Source organism: Chelon labrosus (genome assembly GCF_963514085.1).
Source record: "Chelon labrosus genome assembly, chromosome: 18".
Lineage (NCBI taxonomy): Eukaryota > Metazoa > Chordata > Actinopteri > Mugiliformes > Mugilidae > Chelon > Chelon labrosus.
In genome coordinates this window covers 13,491,936-13,519,634 of record NC_140351.1, presented here as the reverse complement: position 1 = coordinate 13,519,634, position 27,699 = coordinate 13,491,936, and the positions used below count along the sequence as shown (strand labels likewise).

Sequence of the window (27,699 nt, the reverse complement as noted above, 5' to 3'; positions counted from 1 at the left end):
ATAATGCATCAATATTCCTGGCTACAGGAACTGGCTACAGTCTGTGGTGGCTAGGCTAACCATCGGCATGCTAACAGTCCAGCGCTAATATAACCATTTGCTTCACTGACAATTGTATAAAATTACTTTGCAGTCAAACAAAAAAGACAAGAGTAGCTGTTTTGGTAATGAGTATTTGACATTTTTGGTTATAGCTAATGTTAGCCTTAGTGAAAGTTGTATGTGCAGCATTGCTACAACAGATGCTAATGGAAACATTTCAGCACGTAAACACTGGGATGAAATTTTTTATATAATTTCATTAGCGAGGACCGTGCCACTACAGTCACACTTCACAGGTTTAATTAAATTTGTGTTTGATAGTGAGGGATTAACGATGGGACTGAGGGAGAGGATGAATGGGCAGGTTGTTTAATCAGTCTAGTCTGGGCTTCTTGACATTGGTGTTCGGGGAGGAGAAGACTCACGCTGCATTCACATAAGTCACCGTTGAAGTGTTGCTCAAGTGCTCATTGTTGGTGACGTGAACAGTTAATCTGGTGAAACTTTTTATTGGGTGACCACTACCTAGTTATTGGAGCATCGAAAAAAGTAGAAGCCAGCTTGTAGCCATGTAGTACGTCTTGCCGGTCAAGTAGCGGCAAATGGTAAATATTTCTATAGTGGTTTTCTACCTGCACTTGGCAGTCACAGTGACACATCTACCCCATCCATTCCCCCAATACAAGCACTGGGCGCAACTATTGCCAACAAGGCTTTATTTCGCTGACTTCCATTGAAGCTGAACCGCAACTTGTAGCCTATCGCTGCTTATGTCAGTGTAGGATCAGAGTGGGATGGACCCAACATGGTGTCTAAAAAAACAGAAAAGGGAAGAAGGGTTGAGGTTGAGGCTTGATCCTGCTCCTGAATCTTAGTTAACTCATAAACTGTCAGTTGCTCACCTTGAATCCTGTGTCTAGATGTAAATGTCTGACTTTGATCTGCATAAGTTAATTTGACATGCTTCCTCCCCATACGTTATCCCTGGTTGTTGAATAAAAAGCAAGAAATTGGTTCTTGTAATATCAGTTCCATATATACAGTATATACGTTTACCATGGCAGGTTGGTCATTGGTTTCAAATTGTTGTACAGATGTCTGATTACCAGCCAACAGTAGTCTTCAGCACCAGAGGTTGGAAATCTGAAGTATCTGAGAGCAGCTGTAGGAATGTGCTGCAGGATTGGCTTCCCGTCGGCTGTTTTCACACCGACAGCTAGCTCCCTTTCTTATTAATCAGGCTGACATGAAAGTGGCATCGATCCACTCCTCCAACTCTTGGCAACCGAGCTAAACCGTCAGATTAATCCTTTAACACAAAGTCTGAGGAAAACAACTGTGATTGACAGGTGATCTCCAGGAAGTGCAGAGCAGAAAAGGCCCAACAATGAGCTCCTACCGTCAAACACTAAAGACCAAGCATCAAGTTGTAGTTGCAGTTTTTGTCTTCAAGATTGTATTATATTGCTGCATGCTGTGGATCAAAATAGACCCCGCTTATGAAACTCCTCTTTCATATTTGTTGTGATACCGATCTAGCAGTCAGGACTCGGAGATCTGAGATTCGAGAGACAGAAAAAACATTCAAGCCTTTCCCCCCGATGGAAAAAGTGTTGCAGTGAAGTGTGATCTAAGCGAATGCTGACTCGTTATTACCCCCTGTCACTTCCATGACATCTGTCCGCCCTGCCTGTCCGTCTGAGCGCGGCGCTCTCCGGTCCAGACAGCGAGTTTGGCCGGCGGTGACCTTAAATATCTTGACAGCATCTCTTTGGAAATTAAAAGTGTTTGCATGTGTGTGTTTGATTGTGTGTTTTCAGTGCTCACGGGTGCTGCGATGGCAGATGGAGTGTCAGTGGGAGTGGGCGGGTCCGTGTCATCTGTCCTGCTGAGCGTGGGCTTGTGAGTGGATGAGCTTCAGACTCTGACATGTGTAATATCATGACATCAGAGCTGGTCTGTTTGCACCATATGACCTGGCGACAGAGGTCACGTCTTAAATGTGCCAGTCAGAGTTCAGCGTTTCAGATTTCAGATGCTGCCCGGAGAGGAAAAGTTCATGGGCATTAAATTAGCACCTCTTCCAAGAGTCACGACTCAAATCTGAACAACACACTGATATTATACACCTCTTTATAGATTCAGTGTGACTTGACAAGCATATCATTATCTTGTCCAGAAATCAGCTGAAAAGGGAGTAAGATTGGGAAATAAATAATAAGCAGATACTTTCTTTTTTGCACTTAATAAGACTTATGTGAGGCAGAGAAGATGCTTCAACGCCTTTGGGATTGAAAAAATAATTATTATGTATTTTGGGATTTCTAACTGAAGAACATTTATCAGAGATGAAATTTTTTGGCTATTTTAAAGAGACTTTATTAGTGTGTTTTTGTTAAATGCAATGCGGAAAGGAACAGATTGAGCCTATTAAACCGCTCAGTTTTTTTGCAAAATGCTAGTGTAGTAACCCTGGGTTCTCTGCTCCAGGTCAGTTAGGAACAGGGGTGGAAACCTTTACATGTACACAAGATTTTCCAGAGGTTTCATGTTACAAGGCAGAAAAACTGAAATGCAGATGGAAGTAGTACAGAAGGAGAACAATAGTAAAACTAAAAGGTGACTGGACATATAGCGGATTTCTAAACAATGAAATGTGGTCGTCAAACTTAACTACATGTTGGTTGGTGAGTTGATAAAAGTTAAAAGTTTACACTCCTAAAAGAAAAGGAGAGGAAGATGTAAAGTAATCCCATACATAACAACGTTAGTAGCTAACTGATGCTAAACTAGTATAGACAAAAAAAAAACAAGGTTTAAGTTGTCTGGTGAATTCTTTTCCGTTCCTTTCCTCAATGAATGGTACTTTAATGACCCGTTTCTGGCCAGACTCCAGCCTCAAGGTGTGAACAGGGTTTCAGGTTTAAGTTGTAGTTCACCTTTTAAAGGACGTTACAGGCTCGGGTTGTCTAGGCAACCCCCCCCTTTTATATTTCCCGTCCCAAATGTTTCAGAGTGAAGCAAAAAATAAAGGTGCTAGTGTATCGAAGTAGGTTCTTCTCTTTAAAAAGAAAACACCATCAACAATGCCGCCGCTCCGCCTGGGTTCACCAGATGCTCCAATCCTGCCATCAGCATGGTCAGTTTGGTGGTAGGAACCAAAGTCGATGGACGATGTCTCCTTGCGTTCCTTGCGTCATATGTCAATGAGCTGTAACAGTCGCTCCCAAAGTTGAGATTAGTTCAACTTATCCGCCTATTTCACATCGCTAAAGGTTTCTTCGCCTACCATCACTACGATTTGCTGAGTTTCATTAACATTGACTGTTTGAGTCTGGTAATTGCCTAAATGATTAAGCTATGGCTAGCTTGTATGCTTGTACACCCTCCCACCCAGATGTTGGATAAGTGACAGGCTTCTTGATATCTTTTGTTTGTCTTCTACTTAAATAAGGAAGATAACAAAAATCATCATTGGTTGTGTCAGAAGCTTACGTTGGCAGACTTTGGATGCCTCTGTTTAATATCGTTGTCCTTCACATTTTACTTACTAAAGTTTGTGTTTAGTTCCCAGAAGCTTCCGAGCTCTATTTTGTCCTCAGTTCCTCCATCACCTGGGCGTCCTGTTGTGCCTCTCCGAACCCTCCTGTGCCTCTGGTCTATATTTAGAGGTGTTAGAGTTGCTAACGTCCTCCGTAAGGTTGACTCTTCCATCCCCACATGTTTGTGTATGTGTGTGAGGAAGAGATAATGAGAGATTTTTGTGTCTGTTTGCCTTTGGCCTCTTCTCCTTGTCTCATCGCTGCTGCTCTCACTAAGATCTGTCATCTTTTATATCCCAGGATTCATTGCAGCAAACAAAGGCCACTGATTCATCCTGACAGCCTGCTCTCTCTCCCTCCATGCCTCTCTCCTCTTCCTCTTTCCAACCACTCTCAGACATACCAGCAGTCCTCCTCTCTGCAGACAAAGAACAGGAAGAAGAATAAAGGTAAGCAGGAAAGCCACCTGTTCAGCTTGAGCAGATGCTGCCACTTGTGGTTGCTCTTACTCACTCGAGCTAATGTGAGAGCAGCTTTTGCTTCAGTTGAACCACTTATCTTTTTAACACTTTATTTTACAGGTCTGCAGTTCGCTAATGATCTGCTTAAAAGTGTCTGGGGAAATAAACTGATTCAATTATAAGAAACCGGAGACAAAATTATGCAACTTTTAGTGTGTCTGTAAAGAAGTTTGTGCTCGTAAAATACAAATCACTGGGTTAAAAAGTTAAAAAACTAGGTTCAGTTTATCCATTAATAGCAGGTTAAGCAACAGTACTCAATCATACTGGTCATGCTAACGTTACTACTAGCATGCGCTCCATGCTGCTTCCCTAATGCAGTTAGCAAAATGGTTGCTGCTAGTTTCTGTGTTTACTTTAAATTTGAGTCAAAAGCAAACTTAAAACGTTTTTCCGAGTAAAACTGTCTCTAAAGGCCCATCACCTCGTTTCCACAAATCTCTGCAACGGAGTTCACCATAAGCGTAACCCATAGAGCCCCGTTAGCCACATTAATGGTCTGGAATGAACCAGAATTTACTGCCTTGGTGCTGTAGTGACCCACATTGGTCAATTTTTTTGAGACAAAATTTTTTAGTGCACTGTTAGCATTCTTATATAACCAAAGCACTCCTGTTACCATTAGCATAAGTGGAAATAACAATTTGTGTGTTTGCTAAATGTAGTGTTTTCCCTATTTAGTTCCAAATTACACTATCACCAAGTAACTTATCACAGACTCCCAGGAGAACTGCAGGAAACTATTGGAATCATTACTTTAGATTACATGTGCCACACAATGTAGGGACCAGTGATGTGGTGAATATTAACAATAATTTGATGATTTTGTGGCTAATGAACAATATTTCTTCAACTGCACTGAAATCGAAGCTTCAAATCAACTGGAAATATAACAGAAAAAGATGTTTTTTTTTACAGCCAACACTACTTTCATTCAATAAAAGGAGATGATTTATAAAATGTCAAACATGTTTTCCAGAGCATCTTCAGACTGCTTGTTTTGCTGCTGAACTTAAAACTGTTAAAGGGGAACTACTGTTTTTTACAACCTGGGCCTTATTTCTGGCATACGGTCGTTTGCTCACCCATATAACTTTTGTGTAATTTGTAGTCCTTCAGGAGATATTTAGATCTACGAATATCCATATAGTAGGAGTGACTGGGGCACCGAAACGCAGCCTCTAAATAACGCATTATCTTTTAATTTCACCAATATTTTGTTATCGTACGCTAGTGCTAGTTACATGGCTGAATATTTTTCCTATTCTAAGGTGTGGACGAACCGTTGCAGTAGCATATTACAAGTAAACAAGCCGACCGTCGCGGGTGCGCGCGGCGCTCAGAGACAACATCATCCAGGTCAGAAGACATCATCCGGGGTCTGTAGGTCAATCTATTGGTGAAATGAACGAGTTTTGCGGCAGATTATTATTTAGAGGCTGCGTTTCAGTGCCCCAGTCACTCCCACTATGTGGATATACTACTGATCTAATTATCTCCCGAAGGAATACAAATTGCACAAAAGTTATATGGGTGAGTAAACGACCATATTTTATGCCAGAAATAAGGTCCAGGTTGTAAAAAACAGTAGCTCCCCTTTAACACATATGTGGTATTTTTGCTTAATAATAAATAAATAATGCATGATGAATATGACGTTAACTATTTAATTTAACTGTCGAATTAACGAAAAATTAAACTGACTAACTTATGGCATCTATTAAACATTTATTTATGTTCATGCATCGGTGAAAAGGCTGACTTTACATTCTAGTTTTGCTCAAGCTAAAGAAAATATATAAAAAACGTGGTGGTAGATTTTGCTTATGAGGTGTTTTTTTCCACATTTCATGCAGTCTGTGCAGAGAGCTCTGTATTTGCATTTTAAACCGTCATGCTCATTTCACAGACTGTGATGAGTGCGGTAGTTTTCAGTATTTCTCTGTACTACTGTAAAAATGAAAACCAGTGAAGAGTACTGAACGTGTAATCAAAAGTGATTGTTACATCGGCTCATTAGTTTTGATGAATTCAAGTAAATGAAAAAGTTTTCCCCCCTGCTATCACTCGCCAAACTATCTCCCGCTCCAAACTTCTTTTTTTTTTTTCTTTTTCTCTTTCACCACACTAACGAGGATCAACATGTTGGAAGTGATTTTATTTTCCACAGGCCTTTCACTCGTTTCACCATCTGCCACCGTGAGAAACTCTGAAAGCTTTAGCTCCATCTGCGCGTCTCGTCCACGGTTTTGTTTGTTTACAGCAATTAAACCAAAGTTTCAAAATGAATGAGACAATAATGATCACCTCTTATCCAACATGTAATGAAATATGAGTTACGCTTGGAAAAATAAACAAGGCAACAAGGTTCAAAGCCTTAATCTGCTCCAGAATAATGACTATTTCAACTTATTAGAGCACCGGTTTTATTAATCATCTCTTAAACCTTTTTCACATTTTATGTTTAAGCTTTACTTTTTGGTGCCCAGCGCTGTTTCCTTTAGACACACACTGCCTCAGAGGTAAACAGAATATTGAACTGCCGTCCTTGTTAAAAAAGATTTTTTCATACGGCGCAATAAAAGTTTCTTTGGGGACCTCAACTGGGAGCCAAGTTTCCCCGGTAATCTTTAATGAGGACCCTGCTGTGAGGAAAATGCGATTTTTATTAAACACCTCTTACCTTTCTGCAGTGCTGCAGCGTTCTATCAAACGCTCAAAACCCAGAGACTGAACTCTTTGCCAAGAATTATTGCTCCATTTGAATGTGGCATTTTGTGAGAGCGTTTATTCCCACTGCTTTGAGTGAGCACTTACAATCAGAGTTAGCACGATGCTCTGCCTCTTGTATGACACATTCGTGCTTTCATCCAGTTTTGTCATTCTTTCCATACATGAACTCCGCTGCAGCTGCCTTCACGTTTGCTACGTGTCTTTCCAGGACGAAGTTTGGCCTCCCTGAGCCGGCGACGTGTTTCCTGCAAGGCGCTGGGCAGAGGAGACTGCGAGGGCTGGCTGTGGAGAAAGAGGGACGCGAAGGGTTACTTTTCTCAGAAGTGGAAGAAGTACTGGTTTGTTCTGAAGGACAACTGCCTGTACTGGTACATCAACGAGGAGGTACGTCTCCAGCCTGAATCTTTGGGCACAATAAGCAACCCTCTCCCAGAGTTTGTAACCAGAGTTTGTATTACAACACGTTTAAGGAAGTAGGAATCTGAAATTAGGATGCAGTGATGAAATCTGTCAAAAGCCTGCAAGCTGCAACTAAATGGAAGCCATGCAAGTTTTGGAAACAGCTCTGTTGCTGCTGTGTGACAACAAAAAAGGCAGGGATTTCCATCAAAGTAGAATCCTATGCTAAAAATATGACGGCATCAATAATCAAGCTCAAGGATTTCAACCTGATTTCATCTAACATTTACATAAAGTAACGTCTTATGGGTGTGATGTTGTTTTTTAGTGAGTTGGTCCAGACTGAAATATCGAGCAATGCCACAAGATTAACATTTGTAATTTTTAAATCTTAGAAACTATTGGTCAATTGATTATGAAGTTGACTGCAGACATTTGTGGTTCCAAGAGGATCAATCATATTATTTTAGCCCCAATGCTCCAGTAGTTATTAGCAAAGTATCTTGAAAGCTGTTGGATGGATTGCCATGAAATTTAACAGTCCCAGAGGATGCATTGTTATTAGTTTGTTGATTCCCTCTTTTTTCCTATAGTGACAACATGAGGTTAATATTTGTACTTTTTAGTGATAAATCTTGATAACTACCAGCCCATCCATAATGATATTTGCCACAAACATCCATATTCATTCTGTAAATCCTGGGTAAACACAATCTTATCTATTTTGGTTATCCCCAGTATTTTAATGACTTATAGCGAAATGACTCTAGAGCTGTTGGTTGAATTGTTATCAAAATGAATAGGTATCCATGGTTCCCAGAGGATAGATTTTAGTGATTTGGGATGAAATAGATCAACAGCTTCTGGTCAAATCATCATTCTAGCAACGCCACAAGATTGGGATTTGTAATATTTAGCAATAAATCTCGATTATAATTGGTCAGTTGGCGAACATTCATGGCTCCAAGTGAGACATTTTTTATCTAATTTGTTTTTTTCTTAACATTTTAGTGATTTATAATGAACTACGTCTTCAGATGATATTTGAGCATTTATGAGATTTAGTACTCATGGTTGAATGGCTATGAATAAGTACGTATAGTTTAAGTGAAATATCTACTAGAAGGATTGTCATGAAATTTGATTTTCTTATTCATAGTTCATTTGGTGATCTCCGACTCTTCAGTGATTTTAACTTAATGGATTGTTGTAAAGTTTGACACTGCAGTGACTAACCAGCTAGGATGGCTTTAGACAGTGTAGTGTTTTAATTGTAGTGTAGTGTTTTTAACTTCAGAGACATTAGCCACTCTGAGGAGAACTGTGATATTCCTGTAACATTTTAATTTAGCCCTTCCCTAAAGCATGTTTTAATGTCTTTCTTCTTTCCATCTGTTCAGGATGAGAAGGCAGAGGGATTTGTGAGTCTTCCAGAGTTTAAGATCGACCGAGCAAGTGAATGTCGCAAGAAATAGTAAGCGTTTGACAAAAGCTACTGCATATTTATGTGTATTTACTTTTGCGGTTCACAGGCTCTTGAGTGTATAAATCTGTGCCTGCAAAAATAACTCCCTCTCTCTGGATCTCTAGTGCTTTCAAAGCCTGTCACCCCAAGGTGAAGAGTTTCTACTTTGCAGCAGATGGAGTGGATGACATGAACAGGTAAAGCAGCTTGTGCTAAACACGGATGAAGGTTTACGCAAAATCCCAACTTCCTGTTTCGCCTCCGGAAAGCACAATATGTCTTTCAATTGATGATAACAGGAAGTACTGTTTTTTATTTGGAAAGTGCGTCTGTTATAAAAAAAAAAAAAAAATGAATTTGCAAGACATTTCCTTAGAGGCTCCAGTTTCAACCTTTGCAAATACCTACCTGTCCAAACAGGTCAGAAATTATGTCTCAAAAGAAAACATTTCACAAAATATAAAAATAAGAAAAATAGATGTTTTTGACCTCACAACGTCACTGGTCCTGTTTTCCACCATTAAAGTGAAGTATAATTTTTTTCTTTTTCAGATTAATGTTGTTTTGATGATAGACTATTTTATCAGCTTGATATGTCAGAGCTGATTCTAAAAATGAGTTTAACTGATGACACATTACTTCTTTCTGGAGTCTTAGAGACTCCAACTGTAAACCCCAGTTAAATATAATGTAATGCTACTCAACTCTGACAGTTTGTTACAATATTCAACATCCGTGACTCATATGATCCCTGATTTTATTTTCTAATTTGGCTTGGACCGTCAAAGAGCCCCGCTTCTATACCTTTTCGCGATGTAATAAGGTCAAAAACTGGAATGAAATTGGTTCCTTTTGAAATCTTTGCATTGTGCTGCATTGTGGTCCCCAAACAATTTACTGCTTCTCCCCACACATAAACTTGAATGTAATGTCGTAAACCTGGGTGTTCCCTCCTTCTGTTAGGTGGCTGAGTCGTCTCAACATGGCCGCCGTGGGCTACGCAGAGCGAGAGAGGATCCGCCAGGAGCAGGGTGAGGATTCATACTGTGACATGCTGAAGGGCACTTCAGCAGATGGCTGCTGCTGCTGCTGCTGGATGGCATCTGTAACCACCTAACACTCCGGCACCTCTATTTCTGTTCCATATATGTATTTTCCAACATAGATGGATGAGAAAATCTAAATGGCTGGGTATCTCATCTTTCCGATGGTTTGTGTGTGGGTTTCCTGCAGATTACTGGAGTGAGAGTGAACATGAAGATGACACCACCTCCAGCCCCAAACAGGACAGCCCCCCACCTCCATACGATACCTACCCACGGCCTCCATCAGTGAGTCACGCACATGACTGCGTTAACGCTCATTTAAAGTTTTATTTGAAGCCAAAATCAGGCCCAGTGCTCCTCCACAATCCAGTTAAAGTTGTTGCCAGTTAAGCCTGAAGGGAGTGGTGGGAGTAAATTTGGTATAATTGTTGCTATAATTGACCCTGGAAAATTGTTGCTCTACATAATGAGTCTTTGTCTTGGAGCATGTTTTTTTATTGAAAGATAAAAATGACTAACTGCAACAACAATCACACCTTTTTAGTTCAGATAATATGGGCCACCAGACAAATTGAGTTGTCTTCCTGTCTCTTACTTACACCCCCACACACTCATTCAGCTGTCACCCTGCCTCCTTGGCACTACTCTGTCTCTGTTGCCGGATGAAATCATTTCTTTGAAGTGTGCTATTATGTTTCAACAAGACCAGGTGATCATTGGACGTCTGTCACATTCCCTGTCCCTTTCAGATGAGCGCCTACTTGGAAGGTCGAACCACTCGACTGTCTTCCACAGAGACGTCTCGCTCTCGCTCCTCCCAGGAGGACTTCCTGTGCAGCGAGCCCCCACCTGTGGCTGCAGAGCCACAGTACCACCCCGGCCCTCTAGGGGGAGGCACCACACACAGTGGGAGAAAACCTGGGGGCAGCAGCAGCAGCGATGTGCAGTACAGATGTGATCCTGTAGAGGTGTGTGTGAGGATGTTGAACATGAAATCAGAGGGTCAGAGTCTTGCTAGCTATGAAGCTAGCAAACTAGAAATAAAGCTAGTAGTGAAGCTAACAAGATCAGGAGGTCAGGTTTAGGCGCCTTGCATGTGTGCTGACGCTACATGTGTTCAACTGCCATATTAACCTTTTTGTTTTTCATCTTAAATATGATTTTAATTGTTGGTACACATACATGTGTCAATGGCCTATCATCTGTTAATTTGCCACAAATGATGATTATCAGAAAATCTATGTGAAGTCTTTTATGACTCACTGTCTTTCCTTTGAGAAAAAAATATTAATTATTAATGGCTATTGTGTTGGTATTGTGTTCTGAAATAGGAAAAGTGTTTACACTTTCATATTGCATGACTCCATATGGGAGAAAAAAAGTGCATCAACTCACTTTATCTGAAAATTGCACATAACAATCCAGAAACCAAAAAATTCTAATGAACGTTTTCCTATTTTTCTGTTTCCTGTAGTACCGTTCCAGTCCCGCAGGGGGCAGCAGTGAAACAGGTTCTCCAGGTCGCTCTTCGTCCTCTCAGAGACGCTCTTGGCAGGACCTGATTGAGACACCACTGACGGAGGCTGGACTGCACTACCTGCAAACTGGACCGCTTGGTAATGCACAAAATAACCAGAAACTTGAAGAGAACAGTGATGTACTTTCACTATTTTTCATAAAATGCTTAAATACATAGATGGCTATTGTGTTAATGACATGACAATGGCAATGACAAGTCATAAAAGTAAAAGGTGTTGTACACCACAGACAGTTTTGTCTTGCTTTTTCATAATCCATGAAAAAGTAAGCTACACGTGACGAGACAAAAACTATGACGAGACATGAACGACAAGTTACAAGAATCATGACATGAAAACAAAGCATGATGAGACAAGTACGACCTGACAGAGAACAAAGGGGAAGGCAGGGTTATATTTACACACAGGACAGGGGGGTGACGAGACACAGGTGAAACAAATCAAGACGGGGAAGACAACCACAAAGGCGGGAAGATACAGGGAGGAACACAAGACAGGAAACCAAGAACTTAACAAAATAAAACAGGAAACTGAATACAGAAAAACTTAACACCATACCATGACTGTAAAAAACCAAGAACTTCACAAAATAAAACAAGAAACAGAAACCCAGGAGAACTAATCACAAACCATGACAGACACCCCTTGGTGGCGGGTTCTGTGTAGGTTGTAAATTCCTAACCCTCCTTGTTAACGGATGAAACATTATCCAGACAACTAAACTAAAAAAATCAAAAACAGATTAAGTGGATGACTTCTTTACTAGACTTTACTTCTCCAATAGGTTGGATTTTGATTAGTAGTACTAATCATGTTTACCTTGAAAATAATAACTATACATCGAGTTTCCATGACAATCCAAGACAGTTAAGAAGGTGGCGACTCACCTATGTGGCCTCACATTTGGGCAGAAGCTGGTACCTTGATCATAGGTTTCCACCAACCAGTTACTACTGTGCAGACTCTGGTTTGTTGTCCGTCTTTATAGACAGTCTCATACTCAGAATGAGATTGTTTTTGTGTGGATTATTTGAGGAAATTTTGACTTTTGCTGCTAAAATGCAGTAATATTTACAGTAGTTGCATTACTGCTTGGAACTAATGATGAAAATACACTTTAAGTTACTGTAGATACTGTTGCTGCTTTGGTGAAATGCCACTATTTCCTACTAGTGCTCCACAAAAAAAAAATAAGGTTGTCGCAGCATCTGTCTAGTTAGATATAATTTAATGTCCACGTCTGTACTGAGAAAATTCAGCAGCAGCATGTTTCTGCAGGAACAGTGATATTGTTTTTGACATGCAGATTCATTAGAAGAGAATTCCCCCTCATTATAAATCTCACATTCACCCCTTACTGTGATAATAGCTGAATAAATAGCTGTCACCGATGTACAGTCTTGGTGCATTGAAGTCTGTGTGTGATGTGTTTCATGAAGATGCTGACGATGTTTTCTCTTATGGACAATTCCTTTTCGGTTGAAGGGGAGATTTTCTCTAATTATGCTAAGACATAAGACATTGTTTATTTATCTCAAGTATGGGAAATTACCTTGATAAAATAAAATAAAAATCTTAGTAAATATTGAGACATTTCCTTCCAAATTCAGCCTATAGTAAAATGAATTGTACTGCACACAATATGTGAGTTGTATTTGTTATCACAGCCAACAACTGATCACTTGGACTGGTCGCTCTCTTACAGAGGACGCCGTCTTTGCCGAGCCAGGCCCGGGTTGCATCTCGATGACGGCCGGAGCCGTTTACACTCTTCCCGCACAGAGGAATGTCCCGTTGCCCATGGCGATGCAGAGGCTGATTCCTATGGCAACCCAGGGAGGGAAACCCCGCAGCTTCACGCTGCCACGAGACAGCAACCTACACACGCTGCTGGCGCCGCCCGCGAAAGAAGAACAGCACACACACAACAGTGAGTTGACTCGGGAACATGCATGTGGCGGGAAACACATGCAAGAAGGTTACAGAGGGCCTAAATCCACCCACATGTTATTTATTTAGTAAAACAAAGTGAACACAATAAAAGAGCATTCACGTGTGCGATAGATGTAAAGTGAAGGTAAAATGCTGTTAATATTCATCAATTAACTTAACTTTAAATTAACTTAATTAACTTAAAACAATAAAACAAGGGTAATTTACCTCAGGGAAAGTTTAAAAATCCACATATTCAATTGAAATAAGATGTGAAGGCATAAAAAATACTTGGCAAGCAACGAGAGATAAATATGAACATTTAATCAACAGATATGAAATTAGTGATCTAAAACCATGACTCACTTAACTGAAAACACCACGGATAAAGTAAATATCTCAAATGTTACTAAAAAAAAAGTAGAAAATCCACTTTTACATAATCCAGTGTTGATTAATATTCATTTAAACACTCTGTTTTGTACTCTTCACAATAAATGTCATATCAACTCTTTATGCCCAGATGTCATTAAACTCCTGTTAAACCTCTCATGGATGAAAACTGTTTTGTTTCTCTGTTTTGGAAAGATACAGTTGAATGCGAGGCTGCGTAAATCTGCTGCCTTAATCTCTGCAGCTGTGCTCGTCGGCAGAGAGGTATATTCAGACAAAAATTTGGATCTTTTTCACTGGCAGGCTTGTTTGGCACTGAAACTTTATTCACAGCAACCAATAATTAGGAGCATATTACGGTATTTAATTTGAATTTTGAGGAATTTATTTTACTTATTTTTCTTGCCTTTATTGCAATATGTTGTCTAGTGTTGAATTATGTTTCTATTTATCAAAAAAAAAAAAAATAGAAGACCATCGGCTCAAAGAACGATTGTGTCATATTTTAAGACAGGTATTATGTGGTCCATTTGGTAATTCCCATCAAGTGAACCATTTATCTTGTTCCCCGCCCTGCTGGTAGGTTCTATGTAGGCTGTACACCCCATACTGCTACATGTTAGCAGATGGGACATCACCCAAACTAAAAAAAAATCCAAAATATTTTTCCCAAATTTAGTGGCTGACTACTTAACCCTAGAGCTTTTAACTTTACTGATGAGTTATTTTGGTTAGTTGCTCGCTGCTGTTGAAAAATACGTGAGTGGCCTCCGTCAGTTTAAGCAGTCGTACTCATGCACTGGTGTGTCGGATCTGCTCATGTTAGAGTAAAAAAAAAATGGTGATCAACAATTATTTTCACTGAAATCACTGTAGCACGGAATATAGTGAATACATCTGACTAGATGGGTTGCAGGAGACTGAACCAGGGAGAACTTTTTGTGTTTGTCTGGCCGCTGAGACACGAGAACCAGAAAATGCATCTCGAATCAGTCGCATCGGTGTGGTCTGTGTTGCCGTGATGCGTAGTTACATTTCTGGGGAGGTGCACGTCATGTTACAGCGTAGCTACAACGTAGAAGTGACACGCGACAGTAAATTAATCTTAATGGTGTTTGGAACTGAGCAGTTCATGTTGGAGTTTGAGCGATTAGATGTTATAAGTGGGAAGACGTCTCAGTGGATGGCGTATTGGAGGCTGAACAATGGTGAAATTTCTCTGCTGTATTAAGTTGCATTTCTCGGAAGATGCACGTCAGGCCACAAAAGTACGACAAACCCTCGGTGTCGATCTGATGCAAAACAATAAATCTTGCTTAAGAATCACTCCAACAAATCCCTTCCAAGCTTTTACTTTTTATTATTTGAATATTAAGGGGTTAAAAGCCTCATATATAGCTAAATTATGAACCACCTGTAGCCATCTATATATAAGTATATTGGAGTTATTTGTATGAACCAGTCTGTTATTTATTTATTTTTTTAGAGGGGAACAGCAGAGAGGACAAATGTGTCTCACACTGAATGAAAGCCACTAGAGACTGGAAAAAAAAAATGTTTTAAGGTGAAGAAGCTGACGTCAGTATATGTGCCAGATATATAAAAACCCTCTCAGGCAGACACATTTAAATCTTACTCTGTATCGAGATGCGCACACACGCGCACACACACACACACACACACACACACACACACACACACACACACACACACACACACACACACTGCAGTCATACACTGATCTAATGAGGCTAATGAGAGCATGCTGCTCTGGTTGCCAAGGTGAGAACAGCAAGAACAAAAGTGACAGACTAAAATAGTAAATAAGACTGATTTATGTAATGATGTATGGAAGAACTTGTTAGATTGAGCAATGAATAATGATGTGATGGAGGAAATAAAACGAAGTGGAGAGGATGGACGTCCCTGAGGCTGACAGTAAAGAGAGACGAGGATTTTATCAGCATTAATAATCCTCCTGTGATTAATACAAGCCATTACACTGTGTAGTAGACGTGTTGAGGCGTGCTGCTGTCCTCCAGTGGTTGATCAGAGATATAACTCAAGCCAGTCACTTCTTCTTAAGCCTCAGATCTTCTTACAGATGTGAATGGAAAAGTTTAAATGACAATTAAATTCTCTGTTTCCCTCTTGTTGTGTCGAAGGTGGAAGTGAAGGTGCGTCCCTGGGCGACCTCTTTCGTGCATGCGAGCAGGGCGGCGTCTGCCCCCTGGGTCGGGCATCGGAGGCCAAAGGTCAGTCTGAGTTTAGGCAGTCGTTCCTCCGACGGGCCGCAGACCCTCAGCTCAACGAGCGGCTGCATCGCCTCCGCATACTGACCTCCACACTGAAGGTTGGTCCACACATACATTCACACAGGAAGTGTATCGGGGAACATAAAAGATGACACAAAACCCCCAATCTGCGGCCATCCAATGAGAGCTTAGCAACCGTCAAGATATGGTTTTATCCACATGTTAAAACGTTAGCATGTCCAGCTAACATGTCACATCATTACCAAAGCAAAGCAGTACGTTGTTCACTAACTACATTATTTTTAGAGCCAGAGTTTTTTTTCCTCATTGTATAGCTGCTCTTGAATACTGTTTGATTTTAGGCTAACAATTGTTAGCACATCAGGTTAACTAGTCAGTCCACTTCTGGATAAATTCTACATATAAATTTTGTAATTTTTTCTATTTAAAGTTTCAGTCAGTAAAACATTTCACTTTCTTTTGTTTGTCACCACATATCTGAAGAACTAACGACACTCCCATTAGCGTCATCCGTACTCAGTTTTTAATTTTTTGCTAATTAATAAATATTAGCATGTAACACACAAAACTGAAACTGAAAAATGTTGACTATGGTAAATAAAAGCATCTTAGCATGCTCGTTAGCCCAACACCTAGCTATCCTTGAACCTCCATTAACACTTATTCCACTTAATTAAAAATGAAGTTTGAAGACTATATGTAATATTTATAATACTTCTTACGATATGAAAAATAAAATCCATTTTATAATGCAGTAAAAATAAAAACTGGTGTAAAATTCTGCACCTTTTGATTATTTGAAGTGGGAATAGACTCCTTGTTCCATACGTGAGGAGGCATGTACCAGGAGCTTCCCCTGTACCAACATGGTGGCCACATTGACATGTTGCTGCAGTGGCTAATCTACATGTATTTATCTATTATCAACTCTCTCCTGCTTCTTTAGGGTCAGTGTCTTCACCATAGGGTTAAAAGTCTCGCAACACTATCCGTAAACCGCAAGAACACTGTTGCTAGGCAACTCTTGGCGTCAATGATCCCGTGAGGCTAACAGTTTAGCAAGATCTCAGCTGGTTAAATTTATGAAGGAAATGCAAAGGCATAATTAAAATATCAGGCTCTTCTCAGGAATATCAATATTTACCTTGTAAATTTTTATAAAATTTTGACTCTTGATGACAAAATTGCAAAATATTTATTTACCCTACACCTCCACCATTTCTGAAAATGTCAGCTGATTTGCCTCAACTCCTGAACTTACTGAAAATGTATTTCCTCTTATAATGTTGCCAAAACTACAACAGACTGCCGATCATATGATGGCATCGTATGTTATGCTTGACCAATATTATCATTTACCTTAGGAGGACATCTTTACAGTGACATGTAGCTTTTAGCATTGTAGCATGTACATAAACAAAATAACAATAATACAACCATAATAGCTTGAAGAGCCGAACTTAATTTGCTAATTAAGCTAGTGTGTCACCATTTTGGTACTTGGTTTATTGTCTGCCAATAAAATGAATGGTGTGTTTTTATAAGGTAATTAAGCTAAGTTGGTATAATGGAGGTGCTAATGCTAATGGAACCAAACAAACAATAGCTGTTTTTGTGAGACGTAGCATCAGCAGCTGTTACAGGAGTGTAACTTAGCAAAAAGTCAGTTTTGATTGAACTTTATTTTGTTTTTGTAGGATTACTTTTTCTTTTTCTTTTTTTTTTTTAAATTAAACTACAATGAAAGCAGCCCATTATCTTATCTTATTGATTTTTCTCTTTAAAATTCTGGGCAATGATAATTGAAACTTGCTTTCTCCATTCTTCCTCTCCATTCAGTTTATATAAGGTCATTGACTGGTAGAGCAAACTTCACTGTGCTGCTTAAAACTCTTATTTTTTTTTATCTTGGTTGTTCTTGAAGTCTAACGCTTATCTATAGCCTACAGTCTTATTTTAATCACATTTGCACCTCACTAAGGATAAAATATCAAGTCGTTTTAGATATATTTAAGATATTTATGACACTTTCTGACACTAATACACACATAAGCACACACATACATGCTGTCTAGTGTCTGTCTCGTTAGTTTTAGTGCTGTCATCTGTCTCCGTTTGCTCGGTTTGGTTTGAGTCTTTGGTTGTCAAGCAGCCGTCTGTGGCTTCATGTTGTACGAGCACCGGCGATGCTCCCGGTAGATCGGGGCCTGTGAATGAAATTTTGCTGTGGCTGTTTTTTTGTGTCTCTGGAGTTTGTAACTTTATTGCTTCCATCCGTGGGTGGGGATGGCTGGCGGCGAGGGCGCTGGGGTTTTGTTGCTTGTAGCTGCAGTAGCTTCCTTATTTTATTTTATTTTTGGCTTTGGCTGGTTGGTTGGTTGGGTGGAGGAGCTTACATGTTTGGTCCCTGTCTGGTGTCTCTTAAACGAATATACCAAGCTTTGGGGGGAGTTTGAATGAAACCTGTCTTTGTAAAATTATGTATGTACAGTTGTCCAGGTCAAAGTGACTCTAGTAGACGCTACACCTACGATCAGGTTGTATTCAGGCAGGTCCTGTTCAGGCAGGATCAGCATTATGTGCAGTGGTTGCTGTGGAAACAACAAAAGTATGCATATTTCCTCTTCATCTTTGTATTGGACCAAATGGACCAAACCAACTCGATGAGTCTGGATGGAATTTGGTTCAGTCTGATCTGATTTTTAGTTGTCAATGGGGAAAGTAGCACTAGCAATGTTTATAAGTGATAGAAGTTAGGCCATGTCAACTAAAAGCAGCTATAAACACAAGCAAATCATTTGAATGAGTCATAAACTGTCCTCTCTTTCAAAGCAGTGACTTCTCAAAACCTAACCTTGTTTGTGTGACAAAATAATTGAGATGATGTTTTTTTTAATATTGTTTATTTAAATATTTCCATTTGACACTACTTTAACATACAGTTTTATTAATACTACATATTGGAGGTAAATATTTTTCATTCCTCTACACCAGGGGTGTCAAATTGATTTTAATTCAGGGCCCACATACAGCCCAATTTGATCTCAAGCTGGCCGGAACAGTAACAGTATATAGGGTATAACGACAACTACGAAAACGATTTTTCCCTTTGTCTTAGTGCAAAGAAGTACAAGTACGTTATGACAATGTTTACATTTAATGAGCTATCCTTTTACAAAACATTTTATTCAGAAAAAGTGCAATTTCTGTTCCTCAGTGTTGTGTTACGTCCGCAACTAAAACAGTACGACCTCTAGTGGAAAAATTAGGAATAGCATTTGTTTTTGAAAAACTCCAGTTAACGTCTACAATGTGATTTTCATGCTTTGAAAATGTATCTCCCGGGCCAGAATGGGCCCTCTAGTGAACCGGTTTTGGCCCACGTGCCTTACGTTTGACACCCTGTTCTACACTGATCATACAGCTTTGGTTGTTATTTTTAGATTCCAGTTATGAATATATTATATAATATATGCAATTAATTAATATTGTACATTGTAAAGCAGTTACAGAAAGTAGTAAAGTAAAGCTTACACATCACTGCAACCATAGATATTATGCAACAGTATACTATTTTACATATTATTATTGTTATTATTATGAAATCAGACCTTTTTCATAATGAGTCCTCCTACTTTTTGTACTTTCTGTGTATTTTTAGACTTTTGTTACTTCTGTACTTTTACTTAAGGGTCTTACTTGTACTTTAATATATCCCCAACTCCCAACTTTCTGATGCTGTTTCAACATGAAGAACAAAAACAAAAAGATATACTTAGTAGTAATTTAAAGGTGTCAAGTCAAATAGTAAATCAAGTGCACATCAAAATATTGAATTATATCAACATAGCATGCTGGAGAACATCTAGCTGTAGTAAATATATTTAAATTAAATCCACAGACTACCAGAACAATTAATAGACACTAATGGACTGGCTTTAGTGTAGCACTAAACAAAGAAGAATCTCTGTTGTCAAATCTCCCCAAATCTTAGTGTATCTCCTTAACTGTGTGTCTTTGCTTTCCGTGTGTCTGCGTTTTAAAGAGTCGTGGGAACCAGTATCTAAAAAGTGACTCGCCCCTCCTTTGTTTCTGCATCCCCATAGGACAGGGAGGGGGAGCTCGCGCTGATTGACAGGCTGCTGGCCAATCCCCAGCTGTCGTCGGCAGAGTTCCAGGAATGGAAGAGAGCCTATCAGGAGCTGTTCACTCAGGAGCCGAGCTCGACCGCCACCGCCGCCGAATCAGACCCGGGCCCGCCGCTCACCCCGTCGCTCTCTCACACACACTCCTACATCGAGACGCACGTCTGACGCGCAAAACACACACAGATACACACTTAAATCGGTCTCATCGGCTGACTCTGGATCAAGCTGAACAGCTGATGTGTTGATCAGAGTTTTGCATCAGTGCAGATAGTGACGGACTGTGTTGAAAGGTCAGAGTAGGATTCGTTTTCAGCAGCTTTCTGCGGAGACCCTCACGTCACATCAGTCTACGACTTGGTTGGTTGTGCCACTCCAGCTGGCTCGGGGGCGGACGTTGCACTGATTCTTAAGTATTACATGTTAGCTTTTGTGCTCTGTACCTGAAGTACTCTCCATGGAAACGCCATATATGCGAAGCGCCAACACATTTCCATCCAGTGGGATTAGTATCTTTATTCATCCTGCTTGTCGTGCCATGTTTACAATGATTGCACAATATCTCATAGACAGTCCACTAGCCACCGAGTGACGCACATTGTATTCTATCAAGCCTTATACTTGATGTCTATGATGATATTTACTGTACAGTGTTGCAGCCAATAACAATAAGCAAAGCTCTTTTTTAAACCCACTAGTATCAGTTTCTATCGAGTTTTAGAGACTTTTGTTTGTGCTGGTTTGGTAGAATTTCTGTACTGTGCTGGGCTGGACCTGAAGCATGCACACTCCTCCTGGAATAGGACTCATTTAAAGGAAAAATCCACCCTGAAAGGCTTTCACAGGTTTAAAACAAGTACTGACAACATTTAGGGAAGCTTTTGTTCTGGTAATTTGCTTTTCTTGCACATTGGTCCACGATTCAAGAATTGAATATTCAAGGTATTGCCGTAATCATTATTCATGTGCACAACACACACACACGTCAATAGACTACGGTCAAGACAATACCACGGAATTTTTATGTTACTTTAGTAAAAGTACGATAGAATAAGTCCTTCTTCAACATCCTAAGTAAATTTTCTCCCTGAAAATCTAACTCATGTTAAAGTTAAAACTACTGAAAATCTTACTTAAGTTAAAGTCCCCCTTCAAAGATTTACTTGAGCAAAAGTGCTCAGTGAAAACCTTACTTAAGTAAAAGTTTTTCTTAAAATCTAAAGCTTTGTTTACTTTCAAAAGTTCTCCTTCAAAACCTTACGTAAAACTTCTCCTTGAAAATCGAACTTAAGTAACAGTAAAACGTCTCTTTCAAGATCAAACTTAGATAAAAGCTCTCTGTGAAAACTTACTTAAGTTAAGGAAAGGTTCTCCATGCAAATTTTACTGAAGCTAAAGTTCTTCTTGAAAACTTATTCAAGTAAAAGTAAATGTTCTTCATAACTTTACTGAAGTTAAAGTTCTTCTTGAAAACTTACTAAAGTAAAACTTCTGCTTGAACGTCTATCTTACGTATAAGTTCTCCTTGAAAATCCTAAGTAAAAGTAAAAATTCTCTTTTAAAATCTAATTTAAAGATTTTTAAGAGTTTGAATTCCTTTTACTAAAGTATGACTTTGAAAGCAAACAAGAATTGAGATTTTAAGAGAAACGTTTTACTTTTGAATCTTTGATGGTGAACTTAAGATTTACTTAACAGAACAGAAACATGTTTAATGGACTACAGTCAAGAAGACACCACTGAATATAATGATGATTGTAGTTTTTGATTAATAAGTAGTTTTCACATGTAAAGACACTGGCAGCGTCTACACACCAGGGGACGCTACAAGTCTTTGCTGTGCGTCTCCACAACTGATCAAACTAATATTAACTTCACTGAAACATCTTAGAACCCCAGTTGCAGGCTTCACTCGAGGAGACACTTTGAATGTATGGAAAGTATAATTTATGTAACTTATACTCATGAAAATACAGATAATAATTTGATTTGATTTGATTTAAAAAAAATAAATAAAAAAAAGCTTTTTATTGGGTATATTGTTGTTGCCATGACAAGACAGCATTTCAAGTTTTAAAATAGTCTTACTATATATTTATTTTGCAATAAAATAGAAGGGACTTTGGTGTATGTATACGTGTGTTCGATACTGAAAACAGCATTAGCTCCTTTTTTCAGAGTAACTTTTGTGCAATAATGTTGACAGTCTTATAATATAATACACCAGACACTGGAAGACGCTGCAGACAGAGGACAGCCTACTTGCAAATACCTTTCACTTTCAAGAGAGCTTTATAAATCAGCTGATTTAGTTTTGTACCATATTAAGTAGTTTTGGCAGAGACAGATGTTTATCAGAATCACCACATGAGAGAAGTTTTGTAGATCTAAAGTAGACATTAAAAAGTGCAAAACAAGGTTACTGCATAAATGTAACACTTGTTAAGTAATAAGGCCTGTAATCTCTGCAGAAATACTACAGAAACATCTTTAATTACTTCCCCTTTCGCCATCATATGATGCAGTTTTAAAAATACTCATTTCTTTAAGTTTCAGATACTTACCTTCTGGAGTTCAGACAGTACGTTCAGGTCGCCCAAGAAGAGCTTCACCCAAAAAGTAATTCAGGCAAAAATAACTTCCAAGGACATCAACAGATTCAATTAATTTTAAATAACGGTGTAAAAGTTTCCCCGGGTGGATTTTCCCTCAGAGACCATTTGGCTCTCGGTAAACTGCATGTCACATAGAGATTATGAGGAAATATTTGCATAGGAACTGAAATAAAGATCTAATAAAAAAAAAAGATATATATATTAGTTTATTTGTACGCTGCTGCCAAAAGACTTAATACTCAGAGACGCTGCACAAAACTATGAAAGCAATCGCACATACAAATACACACTGAAAAGCACACAGTACACTCAGTTTGAATGCTGTTTCTATGCTGCTGCCCGTGGTTGGTTGTAGTAGCATGTCTTTGTTGTAGATAAAACCAGTATTCCTTTTCTGTTTTGTGTTTGAAATCTCTAGATACAGTAGATCTCTATTTATAGAGTGCAAACTAAGTGTCTTGGATGATCTTCTCTAATTCTATCAGGCTATTTTGGACAGCTTGTCGTTGAGTAAAGATTGTTTCATGTTCAATCTATAACTTATTGATAAGACAAAACCGTATTTATTTACGTGATAATTCTACGTGTTCTGTTGGAAGACGAGGGTGGATCAATAAAGTTTTGGTCATTTGGATAAAGGTGTTCTTGTTCTTGTCTGTTTTGGTTTGTGGGGAGAGATGATGAGCAGCGCTGACGTCTGCTTTACTGCTCCCGTCAACGGGGAAAAAGGGAGTCCATGACAAGCCAGCTGACAGACAGTAAAGTATTCAGTTACTTAAAGCGAAAGTATCAATAACACACTTTCAGAATAGTCCCGTACAAACAAGAGGTATCTTTCAAAATCTTACTAGAGTAAAACTTAAAAATCTCTCTTAAAATATTAAATACAAGTAAAAGGACTCATTCAAAATGTTACTTCAGTAAAGGTTTTCCTTCAAAACCTTAAGAGTTGAAAATCCTTCTTATGTGAAAGAAGATTTTCAAAGTCTTACTTAAGTATAATTTCACCTTTAAAATCTTGCGTAAGTAAAAGTAAAAGTTCTTTAAAACCTCACTTAAGTTAAAGTTCTGCTTAAAGATATTACTCAAAAGTTTTAAATCCTATTCCTAGTCTTACTTAAGTAAGATTTCACCTTTAAAATCTTGTGTAAGTAAAAGTTCTCAGTCAAAAGCTTACTTATGTAAAAGTAAAAGTTCTTAAAAATCGTACTTAAATAAAAAAGGGAAACTAAATGTATGCTTTCCAAATCTCACTTTAGTAAAAATTCTTCTTGAACATCGCGTTTATGTAAAAGCAAAACTTCTTTTTAAAATCTTATCTAAATAAATGGTCTCCTTCAAAATATTACTTAAGTTAAAGTAAAAGTTCTCTTGAAAAATTAACTTAAATAAAAGTTCTCCTTTGACTTGGTATAAATAAAAGTTCGACTTCAAAACATTCTAGTTCATTTAGAAGTAGAGGTCTGCTAGTAAGAACATCTAAAAGTAGGTTGATTCTCGTTCAGAAGTAAAAGTACCATAACACAAAATACTCTCTAATAAAGACAAGTTCTCATTGAAAACCTTACCAAAGTAAACAAACCAACAACACGCTTTCTAAATACTCATTACAAGAAAATGTTCTGCGCTGAAAATCTAATTATTACGAGTAAAATGAACACAGTATTTCTGCAGTAAACGTCCCATGTGGCAGATAAGAGTCAGACTGGTATAATTACACTATAACAAAAAACATTTGCCGGGAACTAACAGACGATGTTGCTTTATTATAACTGGAGATAAAGTGACTGGACACAGCAGAGATAGATTAAAATGTATGTCTTATTGGTTCTCAACAGAAACTGAACACATTTTAATTTGGATTCATATTATAATCAGTTGGAATGTTAAACTGTTCATCTCTGCAAAGAAATCACATTAAAATCCAATAATATCTTGACAGTAATTCCCACATGTGTCAAAGTGATTTGTATTTGCAATTGTTAAAGTTTTGAAGTTTTAGTCCCCATTTATAATACTTAAAGAGGATTTTTTAATATATTACAGGATATACTAAGACATCCAGTTAATTTAAAATGCACATCAATAATACTGATGTGGAGCTCCAGGTTACCGAGCCGTTACCTAAAACCGAATGCTTTTTCTGTTGCTTTAATTCACTCTTTCAGTTTGACGGTCAAGACGGATGAAGGTGGTTGAAAACGAAGCAGAAACTTAAATTATTCATATTTAATAAACAGGAATGTCACACCAACTTTTATCTGCAACCTCTGTAAAATATTCAGCTTAGTTTGGGTTTTTTATTTATTTTTTTTTATTTTGCAGACGTCCTCTCCCACCGCCATCACCTTATCTTCTCTTTAGACTTGTTCTCTATTCCCTCCTCTGCAGCTGAGCTCAGCCTCCTTTTATTCCCCTTACTAAAACATCCTCTATCACTTTTCCTAGCTCACATTTAAAGCCTTTTCCTTACATGCCACCTCTCACCAGTGCTTGTTCATTATTTTTGGGGATATTTACTTTTCTACACACTGTAATTAACTTTAAATAACTGCATCTGTTAAATTAAAATTACACTACAGCATATTTGAGCTACACTCATCCTCTTAGTTAGAGCACAGTATCTCTACCAGTCTGCCCATTAGCTGGAACCAGGAGATAAAACCTAGTCAGAGTGGAATTGTCTCACTTCAGGCACCAGCTCTCGTCACTTGTTAATGCTTTTATCACATTTTGTGCGTTTTAGTCAGGCATAGGCAGCAGTGTACACTCAGTCCCGGTGAGAGGTCTGGGGAGCTGGCAGATCTCTCTCCAGCGGTCTTCCTTCGTGTCGTACTCCAGCACGCTTTTCACGATCACCTCCTGTCCGTCGCTCCACCTTCTCCCTCCGAACACCAGCAGGTTCCCGGAAGGCGTGGACACCATCCCGTAGCCGAAGGAGCCGGTGAGAAGCGGTTTGAGGCGCGTCCAGTGGTCTGACCGCAAATCGTATCGCTCGATGTGGCAGAAAGGTTCGTACATCCCCAGCAGGGCGTAGATGTAGCCGTGGGCGGTTGCCAAGCGATGACTGAATCTGGCGATGGACATGGAGGCCCTCTTCTCCCAGACTCTGCCTTTGAGGTCCCAGGAGAGGACTTCTCTGCTGCTCTGAGTGTTTTCATCCTGGTTGCCACCATGGATGCTGCCCGGGTTGCCTGGAATACCCCCTGACACGTAAATGTTGTTGCCAAGCACAGCCGAGGCGTGGCCATAAAGGGGGCGGGGCATCGTTGCTCCTCTCCTCCACCCTCCTTCGGCCATGTCGTAAAACTCAACAGAAGCTACAGAGGTTTGCGTGCTGGTGTCCGGTCGCGTGTGTCGCCCGCCGATGGCGTAAATAACATCCTCCACCACGCAGCAGCTGAATTGCGCCCGCCTCTCTAGCATGGACTCCACCTTCTCCCAGCAGTCAAAGCGGGGATCGTACCGCCACACTTGATTGGATGTTGCCACGGTGACAGACTTCTTTCCATCATCATCTCCCTCTTTCACTTCTTCTCCTCCGATCAGAAAGAGGAAACCTCCCACTGAGCACACACAGTGACTTCTCAGTCGCAGCGGGAGAACACACTTCAGAGATGAGAACTTCCTCCATCTAGGATCAAACGCCAGAACCTGCTGCTCTGGACAATCGGCGTTAGACCCGCCACCCACAAGCAGAACACGATTGGACGACACTCTTAGTGTCGTCTGTCTGCTCTGTCTGATTGGCTGAGCTGAACCCAACCTGTGGTACTCCAGGGCTCGAGTCACCTGACTTCTGATTAAAGGTGTGGCCATGGCCCTGTGGGCGTGGCTTAGATTGGAGAGGTCAGAGGGGGCGACAAGTCCGAACCGCAGACGACTCAGGAGAAGATTCGATTTCAGGAGCGGGAGGGGCCCGTTCTCATCCAGCCAATCCAGAGCCAGCTTTACAAGCTCCGCCTCCTTGACGCCAGGTATCTCGTCCGCATCAAGCACCGCCATCAGAGATTGGCTATTCAGCCCAAGGAGATCATCCCTGTTCTCCTGTAGCAAACTCCCCATTTCCAAGGCGATGGTTTGATTGGCAGCCTCAAGTGCACCGTGGAGGGCATGGCGCTCGGCCAGATTAGCATAGCCGCAGCAGTTCTCAGAGTTTAAACCATCGGTCATGAAACGCTCACATATCGACACAGCCGTTTCCACCTGCAGGTACCTGGCTGCTTCCAGTACAACAGGAAGCGTGGCGGGTGACACGCTGAGCCAGCCTGAATACAGGAAGTCCAGGACGGTGTCTAAGCCCTCAGGTGTTAGCGCCGGGAGGCTAATGGTACCCGCTAATCTTTCAGCGGTAGTGTCTCCAAAAAGGGCCCAAAAATAGTCACTAGAGCCGGCTAAAAGGGCACGGTGACAAGGGAAAGAGACACCGCCGGCCTCTAGGACAACGTCGCACATCTTCCTCTCAGAGCGCAGGCGCTGGAAGCCCGAGAGAAGTCCAGTTCTGTGGGAGGAACTGTAGAGCAGGGAGTAGCTATCCATCCAAAAGGTAGGGAAGGAAGGCAGCCAAAGACAGAGAGAGAGTGGCAAGTTATAGAGGAAGCTTTGTCAGGAGGCGGAGGTGGAGAGACATTAAAAGTCAAAAAAGATGTTGCCGACACGATGCACAGAAGACACAAAGAGAATCAGATATCAGTTGGAAAACAAGAAGCAGGAAATAAAGAGGAAAGAAGTGCTTCTTCTAAGTCAGACTCTCTGCATCTGTGTTTTTGTCCCGCTCTGTCTGCAGCCGCGGACATGTGACACCATGATAGTGAGGATAACAACTGCACACACATAATCCTGTATCCCCCCCCCCCCACCCACCCACCCCCTTCATGGACTGTTCCAAAGCCCTCGTGTCTCTTTCTGTGATACCACGGCTCTGTTGTCTTTCTGTTTGTCTGCTGCCCTTTCCTCTGCGTCCAGGAGGGAGTATCACCCAAATGCATGCGTCCAACACATACACCAACCAACGAGCAACCACGGAGAAACACACTGAACGCACACACGGAC

At 40.0% G+C, this 27,699-nt stretch overlaps 2 protein-coding genes across 2 annotated transcripts in view; one reads left to right on the top strand and one right to left on the bottom strand.

The window, feature by feature from the left end:
* Positions 1–21,362, top strand: part of cnksr2a (connector enhancer of kinase suppressor of Ras 2a) — a gene marked incomplete at its 5' end in the record, with an annotated part of 59,437 nt that extends 38,075 nt beyond the window's left edge. Inside the window, 11 exons of the mRNA XM_084566772.1 lie at positions 3,982–4,033; positions 7,047–7,222; positions 8,638–8,711; positions 8,828–8,899; positions 9,666–9,733; positions 9,936–10,033; positions 10,498–10,716; positions 11,223–11,364; positions 12,992–13,216; positions 15,777–15,964; positions 19,994–21,362. Of these exons, the coding sequence (XP_084422898.1) occupies positions 3,982–4,033; positions 7,047–7,222; positions 8,638–8,711; positions 8,828–8,899; positions 9,666–9,733; positions 9,936–10,033; positions 10,498–10,716; positions 11,223–11,364; positions 12,992–13,216; positions 15,777–15,964; positions 19,994–20,200 (1,521 nt within the window). The 3' untranslated portion in view covers positions 20,201–21,362. The remainder of the gene's footprint in view (positions 1–3,981; positions 4,034–7,046; positions 7,223–8,637; positions 8,712–8,827; positions 8,900–9,665; positions 9,734–9,935; positions 10,034–10,497; positions 10,717–11,222; positions 11,365–12,991; positions 13,217–15,776; positions 15,965–19,993) is intronic.
* Positions 21,363–25,389: 4,027 nt separating this feature from the next.
* klhl34 (kelch-like family member 34) lies at positions 25,390–27,186 on the bottom strand (the record flags this gene model as incomplete). The annotated part of the gene is made up of 1 exon (XM_084565637.1): positions 25,390–27,186. The coding sequence occupies one exon, from the start codon at positions 27,184–27,186 to the stop codon at positions 25,390–25,392; it is 1,797 nt and encodes a 598-aa protein (XP_084421763.1).
* Positions 27,187–27,699: the final 513 nt, after the last annotated feature.